The sequence below is a fragment of the Schistocerca gregaria genome, chromosome 7, assembly GCF_023897955.1.
Source record: "Schistocerca gregaria isolate iqSchGreg1 chromosome 7, iqSchGreg1.2, whole genome shotgun sequence".
NCBI lineage: Eukaryota > Metazoa > Arthropoda > Insecta > Orthoptera > Acrididae > Schistocerca > Schistocerca gregaria.
The window spans coordinates 399,694,713-399,714,403 of record NC_064926.1 but is presented as its reverse complement, the minus strand read 5'-3'; the positions used below and the strand labels follow the sequence as shown (position 1 = coordinate 399,714,403).

The 19,691-nt window shown below is 39.2% G+C and overlaps 1 protein-coding gene across 1 annotated transcript in view; it reads left to right on the top strand.

Annotated features, from left to right (window-relative positions):
• LOC126282240 (rab proteins geranylgeranyltransferase component A 2) overlaps positions 1 to 19,691 on the top strand; it is a 55,835-nt gene that overhangs the window by 25,604 nt on the left and 10,540 nt on the right. The window contains exons 4-6 of the mRNA XM_049981827.1: positions 2,232 to 2,445; positions 8,428 to 8,665; positions 19,203 to 19,632. Of these exons, the coding sequence (XP_049837784.1) occupies positions 2,232 to 2,445; positions 8,428 to 8,665; positions 19,203 to 19,632 (882 nt within the window). The remainder of the gene's footprint in view (positions 1 to 2,231; positions 2,446 to 8,427; positions 8,666 to 19,202; positions 19,633 to 19,691) is intronic.

The following is a 19,691-nucleotide window of genomic DNA, read 5'->3' as shown; positions in this document are numbered from 1 at the left end:
AACTGCAAGAGAAGTGGGAGAGGGTAAAATGAAAATAAAAGAAGTAATTAATAAATAATGAAATTGTACCATTGGGGGGGGGGGGGGGGGGGAAGGAGGGGAGGGTCATTTATGCAGGTCTAAGTCAAAGAGGGTGATAAAAAATATGTTGAAGGGCAAGTTTCCATATTGAAACCTTGAGGGGAAACTAGTCTTGGGTGTGAGAAATCAGATGAGCCATGGGGTACAGCAGCCACTCAGTATGGTGAACCACACTGTGTAGCACATTTGGCTTTGAATATTTCCAAAGCAAATGGTTCTTCTGTATCCATTCATCCAGTTTGGTGCTCGTAATTCCTTTAGATTCATTAACTAATTTTTCTTTCCACTTTTTGACAATAGGAAACACCACAGATCTAACTCAATGTTGATCGATTGTGGATGCAGGACAGCAGCTGGTCAAATATACCCCAAGTAAAGTTGCCTAACAGCCATACGTCTTGAGAAGTTTTTATTTTATTTTGTCAACAAGTTTTGGCATTTCAGTATGCCATTTTCACACCCCATATGACAGAGAGATGGCACATTGTGTAGCACACTGGACTTGCATTTTGCAGTATGATGATTCAAACCCATGTCCGGCCATCCTGATTTAGGTTTTCTGTGATTTCCCTAAATCACTTAAGGCAAATGCTGGGATTGTTGCTCTGAAAGGGCATGGCTGACCTCTTTCCCCATCTTTCCATACTACAATGGGGCTGAAAACCTCGCGGTTTGCTCCCTCCGCCAAACCACCCAACCACCCCATTTGCAGTTTGTGTATAGTCATTCAGATGTATCAGTATTGGCATACTAGAGCCATCAGTATCCGGCAAACATGAATTCATTAGTCGAGTGGTTCCTTCGAAGACTTAACAAGTCTTTGTAGGAAGCACTTGAATAACTAAGTTATGGTATCCAGATACTGATAGCTCCAGTCTGCCAGTATCGATTCATCTGAATGTCTGTACATGAAGTGGATATGGGGCTTGAAGATAGCATATTGAAATGCCAAAACTGGTTGTCAAAATAAAATAAAATAACTTCTCAAAAAATACAGCTATTTGCCAGTTTTCATTGGATCTAACCTGTTGCATAGTTGCTCCTCAGAACATCTGAAGCAGTAAATTCTGTGTTTGCTACATCCTGTCTCTGGTTATTGATTAAATAACTGATTCTAGTCACAAACTAAAAATTGCACATGCAGTTTGTGTTTAGTTTTTACTGTGATATCGGTTTGATGATATGAACCAGATGCCCAAGTATCACTGATCTAATTTATTGGATAAAATCTGTCCACTTATCCAACTTCAGCAGAGTGTGTGTCTCAATGAACTACAATTGCAACTACAATTGCAAAGTTTTTCCTTTCAAATCCCAGTCGTAAGACTCTACTTTTTAATGTAGAATACTTTTACTAGAACTTAAGATAATGTCTACCTGTGGGAAAGTTTCTTATGTATGTGTGAGCAGTTTAATCAGACACTTGACAGCTTACCCAGCAGCCTTTGACAACTCCTTAAGCTCTGATACCTATAGATACTCATTGTGTTGACAACTCCATGAGACACGAAAAGTATTGGAGAACCATCCTGGTATAACTACTTGGCTACCAGCTAGAACACAAGGAGATTGTGTCCATGCCATGCTAATTGTGCTCAGTGGTAGCCCAGATTGGCTCAACAGGATTGAGGTCAGGTGAAATGGGGAAACCACGTAAGCATCTTCAGGTATGTGGGGTATTCATCCACTTCATTATTGTCAGAATTTAGGAGGATAGTATGATGCATTGTTATGATGAAGATACAGGTGGCCTGCTGTGTGCTATGTTAACAAAGGGATGCATATATCCTCCATAATAGTAGTTATTTATTGTATGTTGCTAGTAAATGTGAATTGCCATAAAATCCAAGGGCATGTGTGCATTTTGTGGGACTGTATCACATCACTTTACTCTTTTTTTTTTCCTTCTTTTTATAATGATTTCATTGTAGCTTATTCACATGTCTACATCATCTAAATACTACTTACTATGTTGTACTTATCTCCCAGGTGTTCCTATTGTAATTCATTCTCTCCCATATGCTTCAAATTGATCTTCAATTTGTCTGCTCCTAAGTAGTACCAAAATTTCATTATCCAATTTTGTCCTTTTTTAATGAATGAGTCTTGGTAAAGCTTGTAGCTTAATAGATACCATTTCGTGCTTACAGGGAAGCTGCAGATTCTGTGGAAGGACAGTCATCCTCACAGCATACTCAAACTGATGGAACTGATGATGCAAAGGGTGATGCTGATGAAAAAGAATCTGAACAAGGTGACTCAAAAAAGAATGAAGAGAAACAAATACCACCACCTTCAAAGCAGTGGAGCCAGAACAGAGTTCGTAAGGAGTACCGCAAATTCAATCTGGATCTAGCTCCTAAGGTAAGATGTTGCAAGAGAGTAGCTGAATCAGCTGTTCTGTGCAAATACTGCATCAAAGGCTTCATGTACAACATAGTTGAACCATTAAAAAATGTGCAATTGCAAGTAGTTTCTAGAGTTGATGATAACCTAAATGAGAGGCTGGGATAGATAATATATGGAGTGAAATTTTAGTTCTGTAATTTTCTGTATCCCAAAATATCTGAAGATCAGCAAGATTTTCTGTTTAACTGTGTAGAGACTGAAACTGGGTCTTGCATAAATTTGACCAAAACTGATTATCTGCAGTTGCTTTGAGTTTCTGGGGAAAATATGTTGGAGGGTATTGTTGTTGTATTTGACTTTTTAATACAGTTGTCCATTAATTAACTGTTATGAATGTCTAATATTAGTTGCTGTACTAGTTTTCATAACTAAGTGAACTTAAGTGAGTCCCATTGAGGTATGTTTCTTTGACAGCCTTGCAAAAATCTCTGAAATAAAGTTGTTAGTTGAATTTTGTTATCCGTAACTTCCTAACTAAGGGATGATTTTCAACAAAAAATAGGGGCTAACAATGAAACTGACACTCATATTATATCCCTTCAGTCCAGTAATAATACTAAATTCCATGTTCAACTTTTAACTTTTTTGGTGTGAAGTGTACATCCTGATTTGGTTATGACTGACTACCAGAGAAATTTGGCATTATGATATCACTATATGACTCTATCTCCCTCCTCTCCCCCCCCCCCCCCCCCCCCCCCACCAAAAAAACCTTCTTTTTTAGATCTTCACAATGGCCACTAATATGGATCTCAAAAATGTTTACATTTTGACAATAATAAAGTTCTATTAAGTATCCAATTTTTGTGAATTGAACAGATTAAATATTTAGTTTCAGGCATATTAGATCATTACACAGCAAATTTGTGTGTGGAAAATCAAACAGTGAAAAATCCAGAGTGGTATAATGACATTATTATGGGAACGATACATTGCTGCTCACCATTTACAGGAGATGTTGAGACACAGACAGGCACAACAAAAAGGCAGCGTAACATGTTCTATTTTGGCCAAAAGGCCTCCCCCCTCTCACACACAAGCCACTGAGACTGGATTGCCAGTAACTGTATATGATGGAAGAAGCTATCTGGGTGGTGGAGGTAAGGAGGAGGTTGAGGTGGAGAAGGGGGCGATAGCAGGGTGGGGATGGGGTATGGCAAATTGCTGCTTGCTTGTGAGATCATACAGGGACACAGTGGGGACAGGGTGTAGGTCAGTTAGGTAAATTGTGACTGGGGGGGAGGGGGGAGTATGCTTGCAAAGGTGAAGTAATTTTGGGTGAGGATATAGTAGGTCATGGTGACCAGGAAGGAGATGGTAGGTTGGGAATCAGTAGGGCATCAGGAAAGGTGGTGTTAAATAGTGGCAAGGCCATAGGCATTAGGGATTTTAGCGTGATGAGGGGTGGCATCAATAGTGACGAGCAGGGTGCCATTTGGTAAAAGAACAGGAACAGTGGAGAATTGATGAAGGAGGAAATGGGTGGTTTCTTTTCAATAGGAGGGTAGATTATGGGTAATAGACTGAAGGCGATGGTCTGCAATAGCAGATATTCTCTCTGTAGGGGCCCAGTAACTGTTCACAATGGGGCATCCTGGCCGAATGGGTTTATGGACATGAGGAAGCGTGTGAAGGTAGGAATGTGAGGAGTGGTGGAGATTGGTAAAAGGGAGGGGGAGGGGGGGAGAGAGAGAGAGAGAGAGAGAGAGAGAGAGAGAGAGAGAGAGATCAAAGGGTGATGTTCTGAGCTGGACCTAAGTATTTGAAGAGAGACTGAAGATCCTGTTGGTTACTGAAATTGGGTCACTGTGGCAGAGTTCGTAAGTGGACAAATCTGACAGCTGACAGTCCTGCCACCTGGTAATCCCTGTGGTTCAAAACCACACAGTGTGCAGCCTTTGTCAGCAGGTAGGATTGTAAGATCGGGATCACTTTTAGGTGGTGGATTGAAGTTCTTTTTGCAGGTATAAGATTAGCTTCCATGTTGAGGGATTTGGGGGATGATTGTGAGGTAATGTTTGGGGTTAAGAAATTCTGGAATGTTAACAGGATGGTTTGGGGGCAGTGGGGGTGGATAACAGTTGCCTGGAGGAGTGAACTGGTCATGCAGGGTTCAACATAGGTTTTGGGTTGACTCTGATTGGTCGAGTTGATAGTGGAAAAGTGTTTCCACTGCAGTGACTGTGAGAAGAAGGGAAGACTTTTTAACAAGTCCAGGATAAATGGATTTGGGAGAGTGTAACAACAGTTAAGGCCTTTGTAAATGACAGTCTAATCTCCCAACTGCACTTAGCTGCCCTACCTTGTCCCTATCACATCTGTGCATGCTCCCATAAGCAGTAGTACTCGAGCCCTACCCTGCTGTCTTTCTACTCTGTACCCCAGATTCCTCCATACCCCCACCCAGATAGATTCTTCCATCTTGCACAGTTAAGGCCTTTTGGCCAGAAACTTGCATGTTTAGCAGTCTTTTTGTTGTGCCTGTGTGCAACTCAGCATCTCTATATGGTGAGTAGAAATGTATCCTTTCCATAGTATTGTCAGCTTCATGTATACAATATGATTATTAGTACTTCATATTCTAATCATCCTGTTGCTGATTACTTGTCGATTTTATACTGACAGCTTCAGGTGTCTAAAGATGGGGACCTGTAGCTTTGAAATCAATTACAATTAAATAGGAAAGCAATAAAATTAGGTATTCAGATATAAAAGTAAAAGGGAAATAAATGATTTGGGGTATGCTCTAAAATAACAACAAAAATCACACTGAAACCACAGAAAATTGAGAACTGTTCATTGAGATTTTTCGGGCAAAATGTAAGTATTCAGAAGAGCAATAAACAGAAAAATAGTTTGGAGGTATAGGTCTCAACTTAACACGAGATGAGGGGGAACAGGAATGCAGCTCACTAGAGGAATCTGGTATAGTGTTATAAGACATCAATGCAGAAGAGCTGAGATTTTGATTATAGTTCATACCAGTTTGGAAGCCAAAAGAAAGAATATGATTTTAAAATAGACTGGTTAATCCAGGATGGAATAACAATAAAATGGAAAGGATGGATTGATAATCGCCAAGTAGAGGTGGTGTTCTCACAACAAAAAGACTGCTGAAGTTTTAAACTTTCAGACAAAAAGTTGCCCTTCCAATAATATATATCACACACGCACACCAGTACAACTCAGTCATAAATGCCTACTAGGCACGGAGTAGCGTGGGAGCAAGGTAGGGATGGGGGAAGATGTGCCACTTGTGTGTGTGTGTGTGTGTGTGTGTGTGTGTGTGTGTGTGTGTGTGTGTGTGTGTGTGTGTGTGTAGGGATGTGGTTGGGATAAGATAAGCGCTGCTAGGTGCAGAGTGGGAGACTGTAAGGAGGAGGAGGGAGAAAGGGAGAGAAGAGTTGTAGAGAAAGGGGGAAAGTCTAGTAGGTGCATTGGTGGAACAGAAAATGTTTGTAGTGCTGGAGTGGGAGCAGGTAAGAGGATAGATAGGGGGAGGATAGAGACTAGAGAAAGTTGAGATTGGGGAAGGGGGGGGGGATTACAGGAATGAAATATGTGTTACAGGAAGAGCTCCCACCTGCACAATTCAGAAAAATTGGTGTTGACAGAAAGAATTTAGATGGCAGAGGCTGTGAAGCTGTCATTAAAGTGAAGCATATTGTGTTTGGGGGGGGGGGGGGTCGTGTCATGTTAATCTGCTGCCTCTTTGTCACAGTTTGATGGTGGCCACTCATACAGCCAAATAACTTGTTAGTCCTCACGCCACATGGAAAGGAGCACAGTGGGTACAGCTTCGTTTGTAGATCACATAGCTATCCTGGACTTTGCACTGTCTAACAATATGAGGAGGATAGATTTCTACTCACCGCATAGAGGAGGTGCTGAGTTGCTGATAGGCGAAATAAAAATAATGCTGGAAATATCCAGCTTCCCAATTTCAGTGCTTGAGCAGATGTAGGAAACTCTGACACATTCAGAGAAACATAACACATGCACAAATTGCCACTGTCATCTCGACACACTAAACTCCAACTTACAAGGAGAACATGGAGAGTGCTATAACCCGATTACCCCGAAATTTAGCTTGGTGGAAGAGGGGTCAAAATACTGAAAACGTAGATTCATGACCGTTTCTGAGAAAATGACAATGAAAGTTTTTGATGCAATTTAGATGCCATTCGTTGTATGGTAAGTTCAACTGAAGTGTTTGCACAGTGTATAGTGTTGCAGCTTCCCAGTTTTGCATCCCATGTTCGAAACCCAATTCTTGATTTCTTTTCTATCTTTCTATTTCATTGATCTAGTCATGTCCCAACTACACAAATGCTTCTTATCAAGTAAATGGATATGAGGGCATTATATTAATTATAAAACTTCAACTGGGTTTCACAGTGTGTGTGTGTCATACGTTTATTACATAATATAAGTGTGTGTGTGTGTGTGTGTGTGTGTGTGTGTGTGTGTGTGTGTGTGTGGTCCATTGCTATTTGTTCACTTTGAGAACTAATTTGGGAGTGATGAGTTTCCCATACTGATTTCGTCAAGAGTACAAAACCAGCTGGGCAGGTCAGAATCAGTTGAAAAGAAGCCCCTCATTGCAGGCTGCACTAGTAAATGTGTATACTTGCTGAATGACCGCAACCCACTCCTTTGGAACAAGTACGCAACACCACCAATAAATATTATGGACAAGACACACAATAGGAATTTCGCCAAAAACAGTTTCAATTTTTCCTCATTCAGTTATTGTTTTACACATTTGTGTATTAATCTTCTACAGGCATGGGTAGATAAACAAAAAAGGCAAATAAAAACTGTTACAGTTTCGAACACGAGGTGTGAAAGTGTGAAGTCAGAGCTCTAGCAACTTTGCCACCACTGCATCTAAATGACTTCCGTGCTGAAATGCACATAAAGTACCTTGAAAACTTTGACTGTTGTTTTCTCAGAAATGTGTCAATACCTACAGATAACCCGAGATATGTGTTCGCTTATTTTGAGCAAAGTTTCTGGGAAATTTGTTTACGGTACTTGCCATATTCTCCAGGTCAGACTGTGTATGAGGTGAACAGCAGTGTACCTGGAGTTGGTAGTGGAAGTACAGAAAAGGTGTGGGACTGGGTAGGGAGAGAGAACTGGTTAGTGGTAGGGGAGATGCCAATGTTGCATGTGGGAGCATGCAGGGATGTGTTTGGGACAGGATAGGTCTGTTAGGTGCAACATTGTGAGGCTTTTCTGGGATTTTAGGGGAAAGGGATATGTGAGAAGTAGAGATTTAACATGAATTCTGAACAACAGTGCAACTAGACATCTCTCACTTCAACAAACATTGCCAGAGGGGAAAGAATTGATTAGAATCAGATAAAATTCTACTTGGACTGACCTGAAATAGAATTCTAGCCCTTTAGATCCCCAATCTGACATTTTACCATTGTGCCACCGTCTGACACAACCTAGGTAACATGCAGGAAGCTGTCGTCCATCAAAATTTGTTATGGATGAAGTAAATGACAGACCGTCAATGGGACAAACAATTAAAAGGAAAAATGTATCTGTTCTTAAATGAAGGGAAGAAAGAAAAGCCAAATCAATGAAAAGTAAATAAAACACATAAGCTACAATTGTTAAGTTTTATTCCAGACAACCAGGTGTTATTTTAGTGTATTTAGTTGGCTGTTTTGAATGTAGCTACTAAACACAGTCACACTAATGCACATTTGTAACCCCATGTTGAAGCCATTCTATCAGCAGATTAGAGAAATGTAGCTATGAAATAAAGATAGGTGCAAGAATTTTCTTAAAGAAATTATTTTCTTTGTAACGTCAAGATACAGTCTATCCAAAAGTTGAATATTACACATGCTGTCAACCCTCTCGAAACCTCAATTTTGTTGTTCCCTTTACTTAATATCATTATTAATTTTGCTGCAGCTGCTCTTTGCTCGTGGCTCATTGGTGGAACTGCTTATCTCATCAAACATAGCCCGTTATGCAGAATTCCGCAGTGTAACAAGAGTTCTCACATGGTTGGATGGTCGTTTGGAGCCAGTTCCATGTTCACGAGCTGATGTGTTTTCCACAAAGAATGTGTCAGTTGTCGAAAAGCGTTTGCTTATGAAGTTGCTCACAGCTTGTGTTGAGCAAGAAGATGCAAGTAAAGAATTTGAAGGTACATGTTTATAATTATTTATCGGTATATATTGTAGCTTAACCTACTTCCATCAAAGTTCTTACAATTTCAGCATTCTAATAAATGTCACCTACCTGTAACTTCTATATTTAGACTAATTACTGTGGCGTCTTGTAACAGCTGCTTTCACTTCATGACAGTCTATCTCCCGGTTGACTTCATATTGTATTGAGTACCTATAGAGAAATAGTGATTATGTAAAAAATATATAATAAAGAGACATCAATTCAGGGAATATACTTCTTTGGAATACTAATACCTATATATCTGCCACATTGTATAATAATTCAAAATAAGTTCTTTATATCAGTACTATCAGTTTACAATTGGACTTGGAGGACTTGAATCAGACTGATTTCTAGTATGCTTTAACTATTAAGAAACAAGAGATCAGCCCTTCCAGTGCTGCAGTGCTGGTATACCCTAATAAGACTGTAATCTTTACAGCGACAAAATGTTGTTGTTGTTGTTGTTGTTGTTGTGTTTCTGCTATTGGTTGAACATACTGTTGAAACATCATCATTTGTGACAAGCTTCAAATGTTGTGTAGAAATATTCTAGTTTTATGCAACTTGTGCCTATGTAGGGTCTGTTTGACTGTTTTTAATAGTTCTTATCACTTTTGAAGTATTGTATACTATACAGCAGAGTGTAAACTGTGACATAAACAAAAGTTGGTAGGCATGTTTCTACAGGTGTAAGATGACATACATTCAAATTTCACACCAGTCGCAAAGTTTCTCATTAGTAGCGCCACTATGAGAATGGAAATCAGGTTTGTTCTTAATACACGCTGTAATGCTCATGAGCGTTAGTTACCTTTGAGAATGATGTAGCAAGTTGATGTTAGTAAAGAATGTCTTTAATGTAATAAAGACACCATTATCAACCCCTCACTGAGTTTCAAAGAATGCTTTTAACGCAATAAAGACGCCATTATTAATTCCTCACTGAGTTTCAACAAGATTGTGTAATAGAGCTATGAGAAACTGAATGTTCCTTCTGTGTGTTTGCAGGAATACTTGGCAGGAATGTACCCATTGTACATGATTGCTGGCAGCAGTGGTCGCAATAATGTGCGACTGCAAAAAGACCAGGCTCCAGACAGCCACATGGCACCAAAGAGAGAACTGTCATGTTCAGTTCGTGGCTCTGGCACATTGCACTGCATCTGCAGCTGCAATTTGAGCAACAGTTGGCACCACCATAAGACAATAAACTGTTACAAATCGGTTACTTAAAGCACAGCACCAAGCCAGACACCCTGTAGTATGCATAGGGTGGAGATCTGTTGTGTTTCCTGATGGAAGATAGATCTGCCCCAGTGTCAGTGATAGCCATGTGCTGGCTGGGAGGAGGCCAGTTGAGTGCCCCATCAACCTGTCTGCAAGCTAGACACACTGGACCAATACCTGGAGTTACAATCTTGGGTACTATTTTGAGTGACAACAGGAGCACTGTCGTGGTTATACCATGCACTGTGAGTGCAAATTTATATGTCAGTATGGTTATTCCATCTGTTGTGTCACCATTTGTGAACAGCACTCCAGGTTTTTTTTCCCCAATAGGATAACCATCTCCTGTTGTAACTCAGCATGGTCTACAGTGTGTTGACATGTTGCTTTGGCCTACTTGATCACATCCGTCTCCAGATGAGCACATCTGTCTCCAGATTACAACTCCAGAATCATCCACAACCAGCATTAACAGTCCCTATATTGACCGACCAAGTGCAACAGGCATGGAAATCCATCCCACAAACTGACATCTGGCACCTATACAACACAATGCATGCACGTTAGCCTGCATACATATAACATTCTGATCATGAAACCAGAATGTACCAGCATTTCACATTTGCAATGGCTTATCTTATTCTTACATTAACCTATGGTCTTGCAATGTGAATCATTTAAATAGGTTACCTAGACAAATGTATTCCTGAAATTTCATTACCCAAAATTAATTATTTTTTGATATTGCAATTTTTTCTGCTAGTGTACATATAAAAGTTAGTAAAAATAATTAAATGTGTGCAGTCTCTCACAGCAGATTGTTCATGGTTATTTAATGCACCGTAATGCCTTACAGTGTTAATCAGCATGGTGTTTTGAATCTGGAAGTATGTTACAGCTTTCATGGGCTCACAGGACAGACATTTGAGTCACTTTTCAGCTATTATGTTGTCATTGGTTATTTATCAGGATTATATAGTAAATAAATATATGTGCAAGTTTAGGTTTTCCTGGTGTATGAAAATTTTGAACATTTCTCATGCATTCAGTTGGGTGGTGCCGTCTGAAAAGACGGTGTTTTGGTTAGCTGACTTATTGCCATCTTCAGGTGTTCCAGAGATGCCAGAAGACAGTAAAAAGTCAGCTTGCTGAAATGCTGTGCCACATGGATGACGCCACCTGGCTGAACACTCAACAAATATTTATGATATGTACATGTTGTATCAAAAGTTAAAGCGCAAAATCTTTTAAAATTACACTGAGAGGATGACTGACATAAACTTTACTTCAGGAGGCAAAAATCCTTCTATTGTTTCTAGAAGCATGTAGGAAAAAAGTGCTAGCTTTTGAAAGTAATTGTTACTTCCTCCAAAAGGGAAGGGATCAGTTAGGGGGGGGGGGGGGGGGTTGAACACAGAAACCCAGGGTCAGTCTCTCACTTGTGATGATGAGAGAGGTGATGGATAAAAAAAAGTACATTGGTAAACACTGTGACGGTTTCAGTTTGGTGTGAGAAATAAGTATAACTTTTTTTAAAAAAAAGAGAAAGAAATGGAAGTGTAAAGTAAGCACAGTAGACAAAAAATTAGTCACCCCCATTAGCTATTGTTACTACATACACCACCTTTAGTGTTGATAGTGACCTCAATTCAGCAAGAAAGTCTAAAGTTTCTTCATGTATGCCATACCAAGCTGGACCCACATATTGCTGCAGGTGTTCCGAGTATGAAACCTACTCCTTGCACCCACCCACATTTATTGCAGCTCCAACATTAGTAAACACCAAAGGCAGAGGGCCACACCAAACCAATCACCTTTTTTTTATAAACTGCATGATTTTTGTAGAGGAATAAACACTACTAAACTGGCTGAGCTCGCGTATGCATTGGTGACATCCAGTACTCTGTTTATGAGCATACTCCACAGCATGCTGCTGTACTGCACAGGTCATTTGTCATCCTCCCCATACTACATCTGTTCAAAGAATTCCGTGAACTGTCATAATTTGACACCAATGTTGTGTTGGAGCAAAATGCAGTTGGCATCCCTGAACATGCCTGTGTTTAATTTGTAAATGCCAGAAATTTCATTGTTGTGTGTCTGTTACTTATTGTTCAGTGTTGTATTGAGTAAAATGTTGTCACACAGTTTGCAAATTTTGAGATGGCAGAGTTAGAGGAGCAACACATCTGCATTAAATTCTGCTTAAAACTTGAGAAAACTTTACAGACACACACCAAATGATGTAGGAAGCCTACGGTGATGAGTGCTTAAGCCATACTCAGAGTACGAATAGTTCATATGGTTTAAAAAATGGCCAGATGGAAGTCAAAGCTGATCCTTGTTCAGGATGACCTTTGATATCTACCCAATGATGCTCATATCAGGACCATCAGTGAAATAGTACATGCCAGTCGAAAAATGGCTGTCCGAGAGACTGCAGAAGAATGTAACATATCAGTTGGATCATACCATGAAATCCTGACACAGCATCTTGGAATGAATCGTGTAGCTGCCAAGTAATCTCACGAGTCAAGACCAGAAAGACCTTCGCCTCACAATATGTGAAGAGCTTTTGGATCACGCAAATGAGAAAGATATTTTCCTTAAGACAGTCATCGCAGGTGATGAGATGGGGGACGGCATTTATGATGTTTGGGACATGGGTGTATATTTTTGATGTTGAGACAAAGATTCAATCTTGGCAATGGGTCAGGAAAGGTTCTCAAAGACCGAAAAAAGCTCCTCAGATCAGGTCAAATGTCAAAGCTATGTTCTTTGACTTTGAAGGATTAGTTCATCATGAATTACTGCCACAGGGATAAACTGTTTATCAGTGGTATTAACAGGATGTGTTGTGATGCCTGTGAGAAAATGTGAGAAGGAAATGGCCTGAAATGTGGCGAGACAATTCAAAGCTCCTGCATCACAATAACGCTCCCACACATTCACCCTTGTTGATATGTGACTACTGCACAAAAAATGAAGTTACTGTGCTGTCTCATCCTCTGTACTCTCCAAACTTGGCCCCTGCAGACTTTCTGTTATTTCTAAAGTTAAAAACCCTGTTGAAAGCATAAAGATTTGCAATGATAGATGAGAGAAAAGGAAATTTGGAAGCGGGGCTTCATGCAAGCCAGCAAGAGGTCTGCCAAACCTGCTTCTGGAAGTGGAAATGTTGTTGGGAGTAGTGTATCAATTGTGGAAGAGAGTATTTTGAAGGAGACCATGCACACAAAGTGTAAGTGTAGAAAAAATTTGTGGACAAAATTGTGGAATTTTTTGAACAGGCATCATATTCCTGAACTCTCCAACGCATTCTCTAACTCTGTCGCCCTCTGGGAGTTAAACTCCACTAAAAGCCCCCACCCCCTTTTCCCATCTTGTAGAATGTAATTACTCATTTATGTTTATTTTCAATTTTAAAATCTCTCTTCCTCACTAGGTCTCAAGTGCAGTATTCCTTCCTCCTACCACTTGTCTTCCTTGTTTGATGCATCTTTCTTCTCTCTCTCTCGTGCCCCTTTATCATCTATCACAGTGTTTACCAATACACTATATTCCGCGTGCACACACACACACACACACACACACACACACACACACACACACGCACACACGCACATGTGCATGCACGCACGCACATGTGCACGCACGCACGCACACACACACACGCTCGCGCACGCCCACAACCTCTTCCTTCAACTTTGTCCTCTCCACCTCATGACAGGGAGAGGGAGAGCACTCTCTCTGTCTTGAGACTGAGAAACCTGCTCTCCTTTTCCAATTTTCCTCAATCCCTTTTTCCTCCTGATGGCAGAACATCGACATCAGATAGGTAAGATTACTGTTCTGGTGTGTCATTTGTGAACTCTTCTTGATACCCATGCAAACCTACAAGCATCTGTTGCCAAGCACTGCATTTATTACATTTGTAATTTTCAAATATTGAGATTACCTTTAATAATTCATACACTGTATATAGTCTTCATACTGTGTCATAAATAGTGTCCAGTCAAGTTTCCACAGAAGTATTTAATGTTCTGACCTAATCAGTGTAGCTGCAATTAAATTGGTATCTGCTAGCGCAATGGATATAGTAATTCTTTTTGTACAGTTATCTTCCATAGAGCTTGTGTACCCATACCACATGCAGTAAAGTGATATGCCAGTAACTGTGATTTTAGCAAGGGTCATTTCAGCTGGTATTTTGCCAGATTGGACAGTAATGTATGTTGCAGTCAAATACTCTCACAGAATATTTCAGTGGGTGAACCAGTTTAGAGTTTTCATTTTCCCTTGTCCATAGAGTCTTCAGGAAGACACCATCAACATAATTTGACACAGCCTTGAGCCAGTAATGATTCCTCAACTATTGAAAATTACTGGCAAGTCAAAACTGGTTTAGGCATTGAAATATTTTATGTGAGTATTTTGACAGCAACAAGAGAGATATATCTACTGTTGATCTTCACCAAAAATGTGCAAATACAAAAAGATTGGAGAATGCAAATACAGATTGTTGATAGGTATTTTGTCACATGTGTGAAAAGAACTCTTTGAGTGTAAGCTGTCAAAACCTGATGCTTTCCCAGCTTTCATTCCTTTTAGGGCTGGTGCTATTTCATTATTGGATGGTCTTGAATAGTTTATCTTGGATTTACAATTTAATTAAAGGACTATTAATTTCTTCTTGACTTTAATAACTTGAAGTACTCTAGAGGCCAAGGCTGTGACCAACTTGGGCTTAACAGATTTACTTACATAACTGGGAGGTTTGCCAGCTCCATGTCTCCTTAACGCCACATAGCTTTCCAATTTGTAACATTGAAAGATTAATGTTTTGATTGTATCAGTGCACTTTTTATGTCTCACTGCATTGATGCTATGCAGAAGCCCATCAACTATCTCATATTCATCACTGCTACAAAATATCTTATATAAGCTCTCGCTGTGTTCATGTCAGCAAGGTACGTATATTTGTGAGCCTTACTTTCCTTGCTGTGGATATTGTAGGTCCAGCAAACTGCTTGTAGCTTGTGCTTACAGGTCGTGCTCTTTCCACACATCTGTTACACAATAATTGTTTCTACACAAAGGATGCTTAGTATCTTTCAAACACTTTGTAAATTCCACATAAGTATGTTTGGCGGAGCAAGTCCTTTTGCCAGACACTTTTTCGTATGGGGTGGGCTTGCGATAGCTAGAGAAAATTGTGCAAGTATTGTTAAATGCAGTGTCAGCATTCGTCGCGTGGTCTGAGTGTGCTAATGTGGAATATACAGATTTAGCTGCAGAGTAGCACAAAGCAAGAGCTGAAGTCTGCTTAACAGTGAAGCTTCCTCCACGTGAAGAACTGATACGTTTACAAACTAAGTTCAGTTACTCACATTTGTTCTTAAAGATGATGGATCCATCAACAGTGACATGTAGATAGGTTGGTGAGTCAGTGTTTGTTTACTAAAAGACAATGCTAAATTTCCTTTTAGCTGTTTTATTTCATGGGCGGAATGCTGTCAATCTGTCTGTGTGTGTGTGTGTGTGTGTGTGTGTGTGTGTGTGTGTGTGTGTGTGTGTGTGTGTGTGTGTGTGTGTGTGGTCTCCCCATCTGCTGTGTTTGCTGTATTGTGAATGTCAATGTACAGTTTCCTATTGCACAATAAGACTGATATTTTGGTAAAGAAAATATCATGTATTATTGTGAAACATTTACCAACTGGATTCCAAGTTGTACTGTGTTGTATGAGACTGTTAGCTCCACACCGTCTGCTACTTTCTTCTGGTAATACTCATCCTCTATGTCTTAAGTATGGTTAACTACTTGTTAGGTACAAGTTTCACCCCTCCTGAAACTGTCTGGTTCAGATATAACTTCCAATTCAACCAGTGGTTTGACATAATCCAGGATTGTGTGTTCAGAGATTTTGTGAAGATAACATATAAGTGAAATCTGATACTCATCGTCTTTTTCTGGTTTTAGTAGTGTGCTTTGCTTCTTAGGAAGTTGATTTAGCCTGATGCAGTTGGTAACTAAAGTAGTCTTAAATTTGAAACATTTTATCTGATTGTTCAAAATGTCATCTGTTTTAGCAACGTTATCGTATTTAAACTTGTTCCCTACTTTCTCTGGTTCATTTATTGTTACTTTTGTCTAATAAGTGGTTTTCCCTGCCTTAAATAACCATCTTTATTTTTGGTGGTCTTTTCTTTTTCACTTTTTCTGCTCGGTAGTTATTGAGCTGTTCTGTCTGTTATAATATCTATAATGTTCTTATATTTTGCTGATACTTAAATGGCCTCAAAGCTTACTGCCTTCTTTTTATGTATATAAATACTGTCAACGTTTACTTTTACACTTTTTAGCAAAAGGATTATCACAATAATTTCTTTGCAGTAGTTTGCTGGTAGTGTAGGTTGAACAGCCTTTCCTAAAAATTCTCATAGGTATAGAAATGATTTGATGTTTGTTATACTTGGATCAAGCTCTTCCGAAAACTGAACCCAGTTTGCTTTGAAATTTTAATGTATTTTGAATGTGACCGTTGGTCCTATTGAGGCACAACTTGAGAGATAATTGACCTATGTTGTGTTTTGGGAATGGGATCACACCTATTTTGACATTTTTTTGGCTTGTGTTAGAGAGATGAAACTTGAGTCTAAATTATGGTCGCATTTTTCATCTTGCTTCAGTAAAAGGATGAAGTAGTTTAGCCTCATAATCAATGTGTAATTACTTTATGTTGTCTAGCTTTCATTGGTTTCACCATTCTGATCAGTTTTCAGCATATCCTCATTTTTCATTGTGGCTGTTACAGGCACCTACCCACCAATCATTATGTTGGGATCAGTTAGGTTAAAATGTTTAGGATTAGTAAACGGGAATGGGGTGCTGAGTGGTTTATATGAAGAATGAGTGACTCTGTAAATTTTTTGTCATGAGCTCAGTGTTATTTACATTGGTATTGCCAGTTTTTCTAGTAAAAGTTTAATATCTGGTCTGGCAAAGATGGCAGTTCCATAGTACTCGTACGGTTTCTCAGTCTTGTGCACATGAAATGTTGCATCTTTCATTAGTGCACAGTTAAGGAAATGTATCAGCGTTGGATGAAAGTACCTCAAAATGTATTGACATTGGCATCACAGCTGGTCTTAAGAAACACTGTTTTGGCACCTTGTGAAGCATTGTTTCTATGTTCAAGAAACTACATGGTGGATCACTCGCTGCCCAGTGGGCACTAAGTTCAGGTTTTTTTCTATGCCCTTGTCAAGTTGAGTTAATTAACTGTTCTCAGGAGTGGAATATGTACTTAATACCAGGAGTGGACTCTGAAGGTTGTAAGAGAAATCCTGTAAGTGCTTTCTAGACACTGGATGAGGTCAGCCAATCTTGTCAGTTGAGGTAAAATATGTGTCAAGAGTTGTGATCAGTCTTCTAGGTGTTTGATAAGAATACGCTTCAGCTTTGTGTATCAAATGCAAGGTGGGGTTTGTGATCTTCAGACCACTGGATCACAGCACTTTCACTTTCATGATTGTGTGTGTATTTTCATAGCATGTGATGGCTGTTGAGGTTTTCTAGATGCATTCAGAATGTGTGTAGATATCAAACACTCATTTTGACCCTCTTACTCAAAGGTTTTTAAACATTTATGGCTCTAGTTTCATCAGCTAGATAAAGTCACTATATTACATTGTTGTTAATTTTTCCTTTTCTTTTTTAATTCATACTAATTGCAGTAGATAGAAACTGAATGAACCTATTATTCATTGCCTGTGCAAAGCATAATTTCTAAAAGATGAAAATAATATTTCAACGAAGTATTATTTAATCAGTTGGTAGACAACGTTCATGAAGGTATACCGAATCTTACCGTGAGCCATTGGTTGGAGAGCTATACTCATTAGAAAATTCATAAAACATAAGGAAATTCAAGCAAATCTACTCAAAGTGAAATCGTAGAAATAGATACATGAAAGCTTCCTTTAATAAACAGCCTTCACAATATTATCAGTACTTTGTGGAAAGAAGAGCAGGTTCCACATGGCGGGAAAGAATTGTTTTTTGCTCTGTATGCAAAAGGAAGGGCCTGGCAGATTGTTGGAACTTAAGATGAATCACATTACTGAATGCAGCTTATAAAATGTTGACAAATATAATGTTAACAAAATTAAATCCATGTATTAAACATTCATTATTGCGGTTCTAGATACCTGCGGTGGATACCTCTTCCACCATTCACATTTGATACTTGCAAAGCATTTTGGATAAAAGAAATTGGTATCGCTATCGCTAGCAAGTGGATAAATTTAATAAATTCTGCACTTTAAATGCAAAATATAGAAGTCGCAAGCAAAGAAAACTGAAGGGAGGAGGGGGGGGGGTCGGAGGCTAATAGGGCAAATTAATGGAATTTTCACACAAAATCTAAAGAAAAACACTGTTGCCCATAAGAGACAAAGTAAAACAGATTAGGAAATGTTACGTAACAAAGAACTATATATCATATACAGAGAACCAGATATAGTAGCCAAAATCAATGCCAAATGATGACAGTAGATTGAGCATAAACATCACAGCACTATCAATGAGATCAAATTCCACTGGACAGTGATATTTTGAATGGCCTCATGTGAGATACCTCTAGCAGCCTAGATACTAATAAAGTATTTGTGCAAGCCAAGTGAAGGAAAAAAAATAATGAAGTGCATTGTTGCAAGGTTATTTTTGGAACAATAAAGTCACATGTTATAATCAAATTACAAAAATTAACTGACCACAGGATTAGTTATGTCCCAGAATGTTAGCAACAAAGGAGAGTATGCCCATCAGTTGTTGTTTAAAGGTGTTACGTATCCCAATTTTCAAACAGTTTTCGATATGATACTTATTGGCAGAGCATATTGTTTTGACATTTCTCACCTTGGTAGTAGATGGATGCTTTCAAAATAATGTTTTAGACCTTTCATTTGCTACCCTCAGTTTTTCCTTCTGACTGTAGTACCTTTAGAAAGCAATAACTTAAAAAATATATATAAATGCACTTTTGTGACACAGCATTATTAACACTTTGCTCAAGCTTTCAGGATCAGGCGTTCTTTTCAGGAAAAATTAAGGACCTATGATGGAACAAACAGAAATTGTTAGGTAAATGTAAAATTTTCATTTCATGTTTGACATAAAGTATAGACGAGACAAATTACTGTGTTAAAAATTATGTTAGTCCATTTTATTTTTTTCTCCAAAAGTTTTGAATGTAGCTTTTTATTCACTTTTGTTGCAGGATTTGAAGATAAGCCATTTGTTGACTATCTGAACTCAAAGAAGCTGACTCCAAACCTCATGCATTATGTAATACATGCTATTGCTATGTGCACGGAAGACACTTCCTGTGACGAAGGTGTGGCACGCACACAGCGTTTCCTCAGCAGCCTTGGAAGATATGGAAATACACCTTTCCTGTGGCCCATGTATGGTAGTGGAGAGCTACCCCAGTGTTTCTGTCGACTTTGTGCGGTGTTTGGTGGATTGTACCACCTGAAGAGAGCTGTACAACACTTGCTAATTGAAGATGGAAAATGCAAGGGCGTGGCTTCTGGGGGTCGCCGCCTTGATGCAGTTAATCTTGTGATGGGTGTTGGGCACGCACCTGCTGAGTACTTAGCAGCAGCCAAGCCTGGAGGATTGTCACGTGGGATCTTTATAACTGACAGGTAGGAGCTTGTTACAATTCTTTTCTGTGCAGCTCATAATAGTTATCACAAATTCAGCT